Source organism: Pelodiscus sinensis, chromosome 12 (genome assembly GCF_049634645.1).
Source record: "Pelodiscus sinensis isolate JC-2024 chromosome 12, ASM4963464v1, whole genome shotgun sequence".
NCBI lineage: Eukaryota > Metazoa > Chordata > Testudines > Trionychidae > Pelodiscus > Pelodiscus sinensis.
In genome coordinates, this window is record NC_134722.1 from 11,643,520 (window position 1) to 11,658,441 (window position 14,922).

Genomic DNA, 14,922 nt, shown 5'->3' on the forward strand with positions numbered 1-14,922 from the left:
TCTAATGTTGCATGGAACATTGCTATAATAAAAATATACAATGGGTCAGCTGAGATGTTTAAACTTGGTGTTTGTGTTATGCTAAATGATAAACATGGAGCCAGTATTTAAGGTAAAATATAAATGCAGGAGTTTCCCTGAGGTGATAATAGATCAACACCCTAAGGTTTCCTCCATCTCCAAAAACTGAGACATATTGTAAGGTATCCTTAAGGTGTGTGAAATATATTTATGCAGACAATGTAAAGAAGTTTATTGAAAAAGGCATCAGAAAGGCTACTGTTAAAATCTATTTTTATGAAGTGTGTAGAGGTAGCAGGGTACTCAAAGAAAGAAGTTTTGTCTATATTTGAACATTCTCCTTCAGGATGTGTCTAGACTACAGGGTTTTTTCGGAAAAAGTAGCCTTTTTTCGAAAAAACTTCACCTGCGTCTAGACTGCAGCTGTGTTCTTTTGAAAGTAAATTGAAAAAACACGACAGTTTTTTCAATCATGGTAAACCTCATTTTACGATAACGCCTTTTTTTGAAAGTACTTTTGAAAAAAGGTGCTATTGAATGCAAACTGCTTTTTCAAAAGAGAGCATCTAGACTCTCTTTCGAAAGAGTGAGCCGCTTTTTCAAAAAATCTGCTTGTAGTCTGGATGCTCTCTTTCAAAAGAGGCTTTTTCGAAAGATTCTTTCGAAAAACCCTCTTTCAGAAGAGGCTTGTAGTCTAGACATAGCCTCAGTATCTTTCATCCAAATATGGGATCATTGTTTCTCATGCACTAGAACAGGACTGGGCAATCATTTTTGCAGGGGAGCCACTTAATTAATTTTTGGTATGTGGTCATGGGGCGGGGCTGGGGGTAGAAGAGGCGGGACAAGAGCCTAGCCTCCCCCCCCCCCCCCCCCCCGAGTTGTCTTGGGCTGGAGGTTTTGAGTTAAAAACACAGCAAAGGGCTCACAGCTTCTGGCCCTGTCACTACCACACTGCCTGGTAGCTGCCCAGAGTTACTGCTGCTATTTAAAGGGCTCGCGGCTGCAGCCCCTGCTGGGGTAGTACCTCAGCCATGAGCTGTGAGCCATTTAAATAGGATCTTGCTGCCATGGCTTGGAAATTCGGTGGCATGGACAGAAGGACATAAATAGAAAGTGGACAGATGCAGTCTGCTGGCTGGATCAAAGTGTTAGGTGGGCTGAATCCAGCCCCCAGGCCACATCTTACCCAGCCCTGCACTAGAACAAAGTGAAACTTGCTGACATTGGACAATGAGCCTAGATTAGTCATTAGAAAATAGCTGAATAAACAGTATCAGTGATACTAAAAATACAACCTAAAATTTAAGTCTTTTTAACAGTAATGCTTTAAAAAAATATTTTAACCCAAGAGTTCCCCTTTAAATATTATTAGGAATTATTACTGTGTGTCAGTAATAAAAGTTTTGTTTAGGTATCATAAGGCATTTTCTAGCCTTTTGATTAAAGGATACCATTAACTTGAGTTTTTAAGTTTACTTTTTAAGTCCAAATTTTTAGGGTATCCTTTTAAACATTATGTCCATTAGAGATGTGAAGAACCACCGGTTTACTGGAACTGGTAAGCATTACCCATTTAGGGTGGTGCTTACTGGTTAACCGGATAACCGGTTAACCTTTCACAGCAGTACTGAAATAAGACCTACTAACTAGTATGTTGCTTGCAGAGGAAATTATGTGATTAAGGAACTTTCATCCATAGGTGCTAATTATATGAGTCCTCCAAGACTGGAAAAAACAGCGGGTGCTCAACACCCACTGGTGGCCTTGCCAATCAGTTCTTCTCCCATCCTTCAAGCACATCATGCCTGCCAGTGATCAGCTATTCAGTGGCATCCAGGAGGTGCTTGGAGGGGGAAGAAGGAGTGAAACTGGTAGAGGAGGAGTAGGGGGGTGGAGCCTTGAGAGAAGAGGTGAAGTGAGGGTAGGGTATGGGGTGGAGCCAAGGATTAAACACCTCCAGAGGAGTTAGAAATTTGGCACCTTGGCTTTCATCCTATGTAGCTGTGTTTGATCTTTGTAAGGTGTCTGGGCAGGCAGGGATAGAGCTCCATGGGTTCCTATTGCTCCTCAAAACCATACCTGGGTCTGGAAAGAGCAGGAGCCAGATCTCCTTGTCTTCTCCCTAACACCTGATTCAGATTGCTTTTGATTCCATGATATGGTCTGAGTGGGAGCAGATGGAGATGCTGATTCAACCTTGTTTCTTGCCCTCTACATGTCAGGGCAGGAGGTGGAAGCATGCTCTGTTACTTGGTCCAATTTTGGGGACTGCACATTAGGGATGTAAAATCCTGTTTAATTGGTTATCTGGTTAAACATGATTTAAAGGGCGGGGGGAGGGGGTGACACTCTGGCTGGGCTGGAGCAGTCACTCCCCTCCCCTGCCATGGGTAGGATTGAGTGGCATCCGGCACACTGCTGCAGGCAGAGGCTGCTCCAGTCGGCCCTGTCTGTGGTGTGCCTGGGTGTGTTGCAGGCCAGGCTGTTCTGTTTGTCTGGAGCAGCCCCAGTTCACGATGCCCCCCCCCCCCCCCCCCCGCCCGTGTGGCTGGAGCAGCCCTGGCAGGCAGAGAGCTGCCTGCAACCCTCACCAGTTAACCGGAACTGGTAAGCATCACAGGTTAACCCTTCACATCCCTACTACAAATCCACCTATTTATGTTACAATTTTTTGTCTGGTTTCTGGACTTTTAGTATCTTATCATGAACTTCCATTGTAGGTTCCTTTTGAACACAAAATTGTTTCAATACTTATTTTGTTAAACTGGATAGAAATAAGAGATATAGTTAATTTCTTGGCAACCTGGAAGATTCAGGAAAACTTTTTATAGAGAAGTCTTTATGAGCTTACTATATCTATAGCTATATATTTAGGATTGTTGGTCTAGGGCTGTTCTCTCTTTTTCTTTTATGACTTTAAACGAAGATACTAATAATTGGAATTTTTAATAAAATATATTCAGAGGAGTTTCTGATTTTGGATATTCTTTGGCAAAATGAGTTAATGGATAATTTCTGACAAGCTGAAGACTATTTTTTTGTAAGGAAATGAAAACAAATTTAATATTAATGCTATATTACAAAACTTTTCCCTTTCTCAAATAAGTCAGGAACTGCAACACGTGGAAATATAATTTATATATCAGTCTTCAATATTTTGAAGTTGAAGCTCTGGGTTTCACTTCACTTTGTCATTTTAAATTTCCTCTTGAAGCTGAGGGAACAATCCTGCTCAAATTCTCTGTGGGCAGATAAGTGGAGGTAAATAAAAAAAATAACTAAAAGAAAAAGTTCCAAGGTGGGGTGAGTGAATGAACTTCCAGCAAAATTGGCAGAAAAATTCAATAAGAGTACAATTCATCAGAAGATAGGTAGGGTTATCTGATCGGTGCTAATGAAAAAGTTTTTAGGTATCATTCTGGAATGCATTAGTAGGTGTATTGTAAGGAAGATATGAGATACAGAGTAAAACGGAATAATTGTGCTGATTAGGCCTCAACCAGAGTATTATGTCCAGTTATGGGTACCACATTTCAGGAACGAGGTGAACAAATTGAAGTCCAGAGAAAAGCATCAGAAGTTATTAAAGGTCAAGAATACATGACCTATTTGGGAAGATTAAACAAACCCAATTTTTTCAAATCACAGAATGGAAGACTAACAGGGTGCATGATTAGAGTTTTCACATATGTAAAAGGTTGTTAGAAGAAGAAAAGAGAATGTGTTCTCCTTAGGCTCTGAGGATAGGCCAGGAAGCAACAAGTCTAAATTGCAGTAAGAGCCGTTTAGGTTGGACATACAGAAAAACTTCACAACGGTAAGGGTAGTTAGGCACTGGAATACATTTTCCAGGATTGTGGAATCTCCATCCTTGGATACTTTTAGACAAACACTATTCAGGAATGGTGCAGATAATTCTTACTCCTGCCATCAGTGCAGGGGACTGGAATAGATGACTTCTTGAGGTCTCTCTGAATCTTACTATTCTATGGTGACTGTAGTTAATTGCATTGACTTGCTGGTCATTAAGTTAGGACAAAACAATTCTAATAGTTGTGAAGTTGTAAGAAATTGCTTAGAGTGAAGTATCAGCAAACAGTAGTGCTGCCAAAAGTCACACCAGTGTAAGTAAACTTCTTTGTTGGTGTTTCACCTTCAACTCAGTTGATTTCTTTGAGGGAGGAAGGTAGTCATGAAGATACATCTTTTTTTCAAATTCACATTGGGCTACATCTTGATATCATCCTTCATGTACATTTAGGGGGGGAAAGAATTTAATTGCTATCATGTTGGAATAAAAACATTTAAGCTTTTTGTTTTGTTGTTCATTCTAATGCATGACAAGAACTTGATACAGTCTAAGCCACAGAGTATGCATTGTCTATGCACTCTTCTGGCACTAGATAACTTAATAGGCTTCTTCTATTTCTAACATACAGGATTCCTGGAAAGATTTCATCTAGTCCCAGCTGCTTACCAATGATTAAAAATGTTCCGCTTATCATAGCTATTTGTCTTGCACTAAGTAAAAATAGAAGGTGGAATTCTCCTGTCCCTCTGTAATTATTTAATTACATTTTTGTGCTCATTAGAGGTGCCAAATTGAGACAGTTAAATATATAAAATTATTCACAGAACATAGGCATCAGCAGCAGCTTCCCCACACTGTCTATTACAGTGGTTTTCAAACTACAGGCCGTAACCCAGCACTGGGTTGTGGAATGTCAGGCACTGGGTCTTGTTTCTGCAAGGGGGTCAGGTGACCAGTCGGGTGCTAAGGCAGATTATCTCCTGTCTTGGCACAGCAGACTGCACTGCATCCCAGAAGTGGCCAGCAGCAGGCCCAGCTCCTAGGTAGGGAGAGCTCACAAGATTCTGTGCACTGCTCCTGCCCTGAGCACTAGCTCCACACTCCTGTTGGCTGGAAACCTGCTGCTACCTGCTTCTGGGGTGCAACATAGTCTATGGTGCCAGGAGAGGCAGGAAGCCTGCCATAGCACCCTGCTGTACGCTGACTGGGAACCGCTCAAGGTAAGCCCCTCCTGCTCCAGCCCTGGCCCCAACAAGCCAGAACCCACTTCTACACCCCAAAGTTCTCATCCTCAGCCCCATCCAAAATAGGGATGTAAAATTTAGGTTATTTTAGTAATTGAGTGGTTGATAGAATTATTGGCTACTCAATAGGGGAAGGGAGCTCCACTCCTTTCCAGCTCACGCCAGGACCAAATCCCACTGCAGCTCATTCCTGGCTTGCACCTAGTCCTAGACTTGCCTCTGCTTTTTAAATGTATTAAGAGTCGATGGAAGCTCTTAATACATTTATTAAGAGCTCCCGCTTATCGACTAGCCGATGGAAAAATCCATTGACTAGTCGATTAGTTGATTAAACTAAATCTAACATCCCTAACCTGTATGGTTCTTATTTTTGAAGGTCTATTCCATTCAGAGCTGGTTTAGAAAGTTGTCATTGTTTATCTTTAACTTCTTTTGGTTTTCTCCATCAAACTCATTACACAACTATTATCTGTATTGTGACTGTCAACTACAGTGAGAGAAATATAGGTAATTAACATAATTAAGGCAAAATTATTAGAGAAATCCTAGGAGCTGCCCTATTTGTGTCCTGTCTCAGCAGTTATTGCTGCCCTATGATGATATATACTAGTGTCTCTAAATAAAATGTAAACTTCATCTTTTATACATCTCTCCAAATAATAACTTTGGATCTTAATGGTGTTTGCCTAGCATTTTAAAACCCATTTTTCTCCCAGAGCAATTGTTCTACTTTCCTGATATTATCCTTGTAGTCTGCTGCTAGTATTTCTTTTAGAGCAATTGCTTGTTTCCCTTGATATTCTTTATCCAGCATTTCTGTTAATAGATCTCTCAGAGCTATTTATGCATATAAAAATGTTCTTTCCAAACATTTACTGCTAAAAATTCAGCATCATTCTATTTTTAATATCTTAGTAAGTTTTCATCCATGTTAAAATTCTGCCTCTATAGGTTTGTTCTATACTGACAAGCTATCTTAGAATAACTTACTTTTTGAGTTTTTGCAAGAAAACTAGCAACCTTCCCCCCAATGCTTCCTTCATTACTCTTGAAATTTCTCCTTTCATGTGATATTCCTGACCACCTGTCATTCTGCATTTTCTCACATGTATGTCTATTACATCCACCTTCAGGGTCATCAGCTCCCCTGTCTTGTATAGGCTTACTTATGAACTTAAGCCATTCATTCAAGGATCTCAAGCATTAAATAGATGCTAATTAAGTTTTCCATTCATTATTTGAGGTGTCTTATTGAACTCATGTATAAATTAACTTGGTACACATAGTCAACAGTGCAATTTGAGATTGCAGCTTAAAGAATTTAATGAACTACAAGCATACTTATGATGTGGCCTATCATGAAATATGTTACAATGAGAGGATCTGGTTAGTCTCCTCACATTTAAAAAGTTCATTGTATAAGGGCTATTAAAATGTTTTTCAGAAATAATTAATCTAACAGTTTTCTTACATTGGCTGAATGTGAATTTATATGGTAAGCTAACGACTTTGAATATTTTCTGGTAAGAGATAATTTCAGAAGCACTGATGTTAGGAAACCGAGTGATTATGTATTCTGTAAATCCTAGGTGAAGCCAATGGAGCAACTCATGAATGAGATCTGGCCACTAGAAGACTTAATTGGAGAAATGTAGTTTTGACCATACATCTGTTTACGCTATCAGTGCCTTGTCTCTTCCATTTGTTGTCTTCACTTCATAGGAAAATGGTCCTTTCTAAATGAAGAATGGAAATTACTTTTCTGTTGTTCTGTTTACGTTGTTGAAGTATTAGGCTTTGTCTACGCTAGCAAGGTTTGTTGAGGAAAAATGCCTTTTTTGTCAACAAAACAGTTTGAGTGTTCATAGTGCAAAACAACTTTTGTCAAGAGAAACAGCTATTTTCGTTGACAAAAACCTTCCAGGTCCACTTTTGTCTTTTTCCCTCCCTTTGTTATCAATGCACATGCAGCATAGACTCCTTGAGGCAATATGTCTCAGGAAATGATTCTGGCTATAGAAAGTGACCCACAATTTCCAGTCAGTTCATTGTATGAAGTCAGACCTTGCTTAATTTACATTGGAAATGTAGTCAATCCTGCAAAGCAACCTTTCTTTGTCAAGCACTCACTGGACTTAGGCACTGGCTGCCAAATACTTTTGAGGGACATATTTACAGCACATTTGTATAGCTTTTAACATATCAACCATTCATGCATCATACAAGAATATTAATGATCAGTGAGGTACTAGTTTGAATATATTCTGCTTACTAGTGAGTTACTATTTTTTGATACATGACACCTTTTAAATATGACAAGAGTGCGTGAGTTGCACACAAAGGTGGGTTGGCCAATTGAGACACATTGCTATATACCAGGAAGCCCCTTGCACTGTGGCATTGGGATATTCTTAGAGCATGTAGGGCCCCCTCTCATAATGGATTATTTATCCTCCATGTTAGACCATGTTTTTTCTTGGAACAGTCCACTGGTATAACTGTATTTGCAAAGTTGCACTTCCATTGATGTAGTTGTTGTTATTGTCATCCACAAACAAAACAACTACAACAGTAGAAGTATAATTTTGCCAGAATAACTGTCTACACTAGGACAGTGGTGGGCAACCTGTGGCCTGTGGGCCACCTGTGACCCACTGGGACTCCACCTGTAGCCTGTAGACCTCCTGGCTGCTCCCCTCCCCCATATATCTCTCATGCACTGGGGCACAGGAGTCCCACACTTCCCTTCCCTCCCATCACTTTAAAAGCACGCAAATCGTCTGATTTGCACGTGGTCTGAGCTCCTTCCCCTTCCTCCCTCCCTCCCAGAGCTGGAATGCCGTGAACAGCTGATTTGACATTGGAGATGCTGCAGCCCACTGAGGTGTGAAGGAGGGCAACTCATGCAGCTCGCTCACTCACTGTTTGTGGTTGCCCATCCCTGCACTAGGGGCTTCTGCAAATACAACTGGGTCAGGGATCAAAACCTCTTTGCATTCCTGATTGATGTAGAGATGTAATAGTGTAGTCCAGTGTTTCCCAATTTTATTTGGCCACGGAACCCCTAGGGATGCCTTAAAAAAAAAAAAAAAAGGCCCCCACAGCATTTCGTCGAGCAGGGTTCCATGGAGCATGAATTGGGAAACACTGATGTTGTCAATTAACCAATAAGCAAAAGCTTACAGGTTAATGCAATAGACTACACACATTTCCCTTCTCCCTCCCCCACCCCCCATACACACACACACACACACACACACACACACACTTGCCAGTAAATTTTTTAGCAGGCTGGCCAGCATTCGTCCTGGCTTGAAACGGATCCGGGACCTATCCCTGCTGCAGCTCAGCATTTAAAGTGTATTAGGAGCTGGGCAGGCAGGCAGCCTGGCTCAGTTCTGGGTTACACCAGGTCTGGGAGCTCAGACATCCGCCCCCCCCCCGACAGGCTGCTGCCACCCCATGTTGCTGCCTCTTTATCAGAGGTAGCAGCACACGGCAACAGGAAGCCAGTCCGTGAGGGGATCTGGTTTTTAAACTGCTTCCCCTTGTGAACCAGTTCCTGTTTGGCACCCTGCACTGCTGCTGCAGCACCATGCAGTGGCAAGGGGCTCCTCAGGAGTGAGGCTGGAGCATACTGGCTGCTGGCCCTGCCCCCAGGGACTATAGAATAGTCGACTAACTGATAAGAATTCTTGAGGTTCCTTGACTATTCAATTAACCAATATTTAACATCCCTAGATTGATGCAACTAGGCCAACAGATGTTCGTAGTGTAGACATAAGTTTAGTTTAGCTTCATGTACTTTGTCAAATATCTTGATGTTGAATACAGCCGCTCCCCGAGTTGTGGTCGAGTTACGACCGTTCACACTTACGACCAAAGCTCCCATGGAGCGGTCGTAAAGGCAGTCCCCGAGTTACGAACGCAACGTGCGCTTATGAACAGCATGATCGCGTGTAACTCAATGGGTTCCGAGTTACGAACAGCTCGAGTTATGGCCAAGTGTTTGGTCCGTAACTCATTTGTAACTTGGAGAGAGGCTGTAGTTTGCAGTACAAATAGCAGTTACATCAATATTTGTTATTTAAGGTGTGAAATGACATGAAAACCTCTCATTTTTATTTTCTCATGGAATTCTATAGGCTAGGTCATTCAAATGAGCAATGATTTTTTTTAGACAGAGCTTCAGGCAGTGGAATCTATTTGTATTTGGAATGTCAACTATTTAGATTATCTTTTAATTGAAGTGTGTTGTGCAATTATGATAGTTGATAATGAGGCTTACTTACTATTGTAATGATATTTGCTACCTGCTAATTCGCTGTGTGTTTCTACTTTTAGTTTCTCTGTTTTGGGGATTTGTCAAAGATGAACTCAGATGATTGCATGTCTTGGAGTGGAATTAGTATCCTTTCAAATAACCTCGCGAAGGAATCTTATAATTTATTATACACGTTTATATACAGTAAATATGATTTTGATATTTACTAGTTGATGCAAACTTTAGCCTCTAAAAATTGAGGCTTTTTGATTAAGTGGTGTTTGTTAGCATTTTGAAGAAAAAATATGTGAAGTGCCAAGTTATAAACACATTTGACTACAAATTATAATACCTTAATTCATTTCTGTAACTAATACAGAAGATACTTTTAGCTAATAAGAGCTGACAAATGTTTTAGCACAATCCTTTTATTAGGGCAGGTCTAAGTTTAAAATATGCACAGGAGTGTTTAGAGTTGAAACATTTTACAAATATATTAATCATTTGTGATATATATTTTGCATTTTGCACTGTAAACTGTAGACAGTAAAGCTGCTGGTTGTTTTGTTGCTTTTGATAGCATTACACTATTTGGATTGCATGTAGTTTTGAATTATTTCGAAATCCCCTTCCCAAAACTGTTCATTGGATTAAAATTGATCACTGAGCACTTGTATTAATTAGGGATGTTAGATAGCGGGTAATAGAATAGTTGACTAACTGCATAAATTATGGACAGGGGCTGCTGCCACAAAGCAGTCTCTGCCCTCAGTGGGCCTGGGCAGAGGCTGTTCTATGAGATGTGGAGCAGCTTTTGCCTGCGGCGAGCTTGGATCCACCGCAGATGCTGCCATGTAGCCCACTGCGGGCAGAGTAAGGATGCTAAGAAGCGGGTAATTGACTAATCATGTACTCAATAAAATTTGTATTGAATACACAATTAGTCAAAAAGAGACCCTGCTGCAGCTCTACAGTTTAAATGTAGTAGGAGCCGGCACGCAGGCATCCTGGCTCCTACTACATTTAAACTGCAGAGCTGCAGCGGGGGAAGGTCTGTATCCTACTATACGTCGAGTCCTGGGCTGCTGCACCTCTGCTTTTTAAGTCTAGTAAGAGCCGCTTGCCCCTACTGTGGCTCTGCCTTTTAAATGTAATAAGAGCCAGGTGACTCTAGCTACATTTAAAAAGCAGAGGTGCACTGGTCAGGCTCATGCCGGGTCCCGGGACTCAGTAGCCATGGCTTACACTGGTTCCCGGACCACTGCTCATCTGCCTTCCCTCTTCCCCCTATTCCATGGAGACAGTGCTGGGTGGAGCTGGCTTTTAAGCCGACTCCTCTTAGTACCAGCTCCTGCTTCCCCCTCTTTGCTGCCTTTAATACAGAGGGAGGAATGTGAATTGGGGGGAGGAATGTGAATTGTTGACTAGATTAATCGATAAGCCTAGGCATATCGATTAATTGTCTAGTTGACTACTCGTTGACATCCCTTGTATTAATATTTGTTTGTTATAGTACTACAAACAAAACCTAAAGTATGGCATTCATAAGATTCTTTAACCATTTTATAATTAAGAAGAAATAAATTATATATTTAGTGGTTTTTTATGCATGTGATTTTTTTTCTTAATTGTGAAGTACAGGTTGACGCTCTCTAGTCTAGCACTAGGGATGTTAAAAAGCGGTAAATTAGGTAAACATGTAACTGCTGAAAATCTCCGCAGTTACACAGTTCCTGCAGAACCTGCATTGCAGCCAACTCCCTGGGAGCAGAATCAGCAGCCAATGCACACTGGGAGCCAGCTCCAAGGTGCCATCTCTACTCCTGGGGAGCCAGCTGAGCTGCGAGCTCTGCAGTCTAAGCTTTATACTGCAGAGCCTGCAGCGTGGTGCTGCAGCCAGCTCCTGCGGGCTGCCCTGCTCCTAGAGAGTTGATTCATGACAGGAGCCGGCTCCCAATGCACACCAGCTTCTGCCTCTAGCTCTGCTCCTGAGGAGCTGGCTGCCACCTGGTGCTGCTGTCTCTAAAACAGAGGCAGCAGTTCAGGACGGCAGCTGGCTGCCACCGCATACTGGCTCCTGGCCTGGCTCCCAGCCCCATTCCTAGGGAGTTGTCTGCTGCCTTGTGCTGAGAGCTCTGATACAGGAAGTGGGGCAGAGAGCCTGCGTGTAACCGTTATGCTTATGCTCATGCTTATCAGTTCATTGTTTAAATACTGCTAAATCCTGCAGGACTTGACTGGTGCAGAACCAGCATATTTGCCAAACTATGGGAGGTCAATATTACTTGGGCTCTTGGAAGACATCAGTGGTAAATAACAGTACAGAACACTAAGAGCCAGGACTGTTGGTTGTAAACAAACTTTATGGGACCACAGGATACTTTGCCGCAGCCATGATGAGTGACATCCAGTTAACTAAAATCATGCTGGACCATGGATGTTGCTAGATCAGGGAGTGCCAGATTAGAGTGTTTCAACCTGTACTGCAGTTGCTAAATAAAATCAGATTAAACAAAGATTGTGTCTGTGCCCACCCAAAGGATAAAGAATCTTTTAATTTTGATATGCTAGGATGCTTCTGGATTTGTTTGGGTTTTGCTCACTAATCTTTCTTCAGATATTTTTACATTTTAGACTTTTTTTATTTTTATTCAATCTGTGAAATGATTAAAAGGTGCTAGACTAATACCACCATAAGTGGCCTTTTATCTTTCCTCACATTGTGTTCACTACCTTTTGTTCAATTTCTTTGTTGTTTCTTCTCCAATCTCACGGGGTATGTCTACACTGCATTCATCTTTCGAGAGAAAAATGCAAATGCAGCCAAGCAAAATTACAAACGAAGCATGGATTTGAATTTCCCGTGCTTTATTTGCATGATGGCGTCCAGGTGCTTTTTTGAAATACCCTATTTCAAAAGAAAAAACGCAGTTTAGAGAGGGTTATTTAGAGAAAAAACCCTTCTTTCGAAATAACCCCTAAACCTCATTTTTTAAGGAGTAAAGTTTATTTCAAAAGAAGGGTTTTTTTTCCTCAGAAAAACCCCACTGTGTGTCCTGCTCTAATATTATGCAGTGATTGCCTCTACACCTACCACAACATATCCCACTATTCTCTTCCTCTAATACTTCTAAAGAGACAGTAGTTTTACTTGGTCAACATGCAGTTATTTCATTGGAGATGAAGGTGCTTAGCACTATGTAATAGTGAATCAGTGTAATCAAAATAGGATTAAGGATTAAGACAAATATGATATTGCATTGTGAAGAACATTACTATTTGAAATATCATATGCACTGCAAAACCTACAGATGCAATCATGATTAAGAATGACTATTCAGTCTTAATTTTGTTGCTTTTGTGGGTTTATAAACCAGTTGGGATACATCTTTAAAGTACTGCATAAGTCTTTATTTTGTGATTCCTGTTAAAGCAGTGGCTGTTGCATAGGTACTCAAAATGTGAACCTTTTTTCACTACCATCTCTAGTCAGTCAAAACCAGTTAATTAAATTTTGCATTTTAATTCAGATACCTCGGCACAAATAAAAAAGCCAGTGATTTGAAGTACTGTAGAAACACTAGAATATCAGGTGACGTGTATATCGCTCTGTGACCGCATGTAACGAAAATGGATCATAGTTTACCTTTTACCTTCCACTAAACAAGCTAGCAAATGGAGGAGGAATGGAAGGTATCAAGACGAAAGATTCTTTAATTTTCAACAACTCCAAAATGTTAAGAAACAAATAGAGGGCCCTGTGTGCTCAACTTAATCATGTAGACTAGGGATGTAAAGTCCTGTTCAATTGGTTAAACATAGTATTTAACTGATTTAAAGGCGGGGGGCGGAAGCCGGTGGGCCAGCTGGAGTGGCCCCCTCATTGTAGGGGGCCTGGGCCTGCTGTGGACAGGGGCTGCTCTGACCTGGCTGGAACACTCCTATGCTCAGTGGGCCTGTGGGATTGGAGCAGCTCCCTGTTGGGGTGGGGAATGGAAGCTAGCTGCTCCAGCCCTTACCAGTTAACTGGAACTGGTAAGTGTCAGCCATTAAGGGTAATGCTTACCGGTTAACCTTTCACATCTCTAATGTAGACATCCATAAATGAATAACAGAAAGGCAGAGGCATATGCTGCATTTTCACTTTTAACTCCCTGTCTTGTTAAACCAAGTTATAATCTGAATAAACAAACTGGGCTATATCTATGTTCTGGTTTTGATTAAAATTAAATTTTGCATGAGTGAATTTTAAGGGCTTCCTTACTGGAGATGTGTTAGACTTTAAGATGTACTTTCATGTGTTAATATTGACAGGTGGAACATTGTTCAAATTGTCCTTGAACTGCACATATTACCCTTAATTCAGGATGCATCCAGACTTATCTCCTCACCTGCACAGTGAAGAATGCAACCTAGTTATCAGTCTGCTGAAAGAATGTCATAAAGAGGTAAGTGTTTTGAGAAGTAAAACAAGTGTGTGCGGGCAAATATGTCAGTATGTTAGTGAACATATTATGTCATCATAGAGTGAGCTCTCTCCTTCTGGCAGAACAAAGAATTGTTCTTCCTTTCTGTCTCACGTGTACTAAATTCACCATATTTTGGCCACCAGAAGGCAGATGGTTCAGTCTATTTGTAAGTAGATGCTCTGGGCATATTTAAAGTGATAAGAAAATGCAGAGTGCCTGACTCAGCACATGTGCCTGACACTGTGTGGAGAACTGAAAATGTAAACACTTGCTCAGGTTTCAGGGATTTCAGTGAAATCTAGTGTTTCCATTCTGTATTTTAAGAATGGATCAACTAGCAGCATCTAAAGATATAAACTACAGATTTCTGTGAAGTGGCTGAGAAGTTCTTTTTTTTTTCCAAGCAAATAGAAACTTGAGATTTCTATATCAAGACCTAAAAAGTCCATTTAATTTTAGTTGTCTTTGATGAGAATGAAGAATAAATTTAAATATCAAATTTTAATGAGCAAAACAATGTTTTTTATATGTTCAACGAACAACTTGAGATAAACATACATAAACTTGAGATGAACCACAGTCACATAGAAGACTGACAAGAACTTTAACCTGCACTGAAGGGAAATGGTGAAATTAACTACAAAGCAAGCTGCTAGATTTTTTTTTCCCCAACTAGTTTTAGTCCCTAGATGTTAATTATATTTCTAGTACATGCACAAATTTTTCAATTTGATCATTTAGCCAACAGAATAAAATTAAAAATGGCTGTAATTTATAAATCACAACAAAATATTCTTAGTACAGAGTTAGTTTTAAATGTGTTTTACAAGTAATGTTGGTATAATGCCATGTCATATTCTACTTGGTTTTGCTTGACAAAATAATGTTTGCATCATGTCAGCACTTGCATTAAGATGTGAAGAGGCATAATAGACACTTCCATTTAAGAAATGATGAATATCCATTTGTATATACATGATCAAGGGCCACTTCTGTGAAGTGGTGTCAGTAAAATTGTAATTGAGAATGAATGGTCTGAACATTTATGTGACAGTTCTGTTGGGTCTTTGAAGTCCTTTGAATATGAAATATTAGAGGCTAGTTTTGATA

General features: G+C 40.5%; 1 protein-coding gene across 2 annotated transcripts in view; it reads left to right on the forward strand.

Annotated features, from left to right (window-relative positions):
- The window catches only part of CMC2 (C-X9-C motif containing 2), a 35,296-nt gene that overhangs the window by 2,100 nt on the left and 18,274 nt on the right, over positions 1 to 14,922 (forward strand). The window contains exons 2-3 of one of the 2 annotated variants that reach the window (XM_006122676.4): positions 9,424 to 9,487; positions 13,721 to 13,791. In XM_006122676.4, the coding sequence (XP_006122738.1) occupies positions 9,451 to 9,487; positions 13,721 to 13,791 (108 nt within the window). In that variant the 5' untranslated portion in view covers positions 9,424 to 9,450. Of the gene's footprint in view, positions 1 to 9,423; positions 9,488 to 13,657; positions 13,792 to 14,922 lie in introns of both variants that reach the window. The other variant, XM_006122677.4, reaches the window with a different exon arrangement.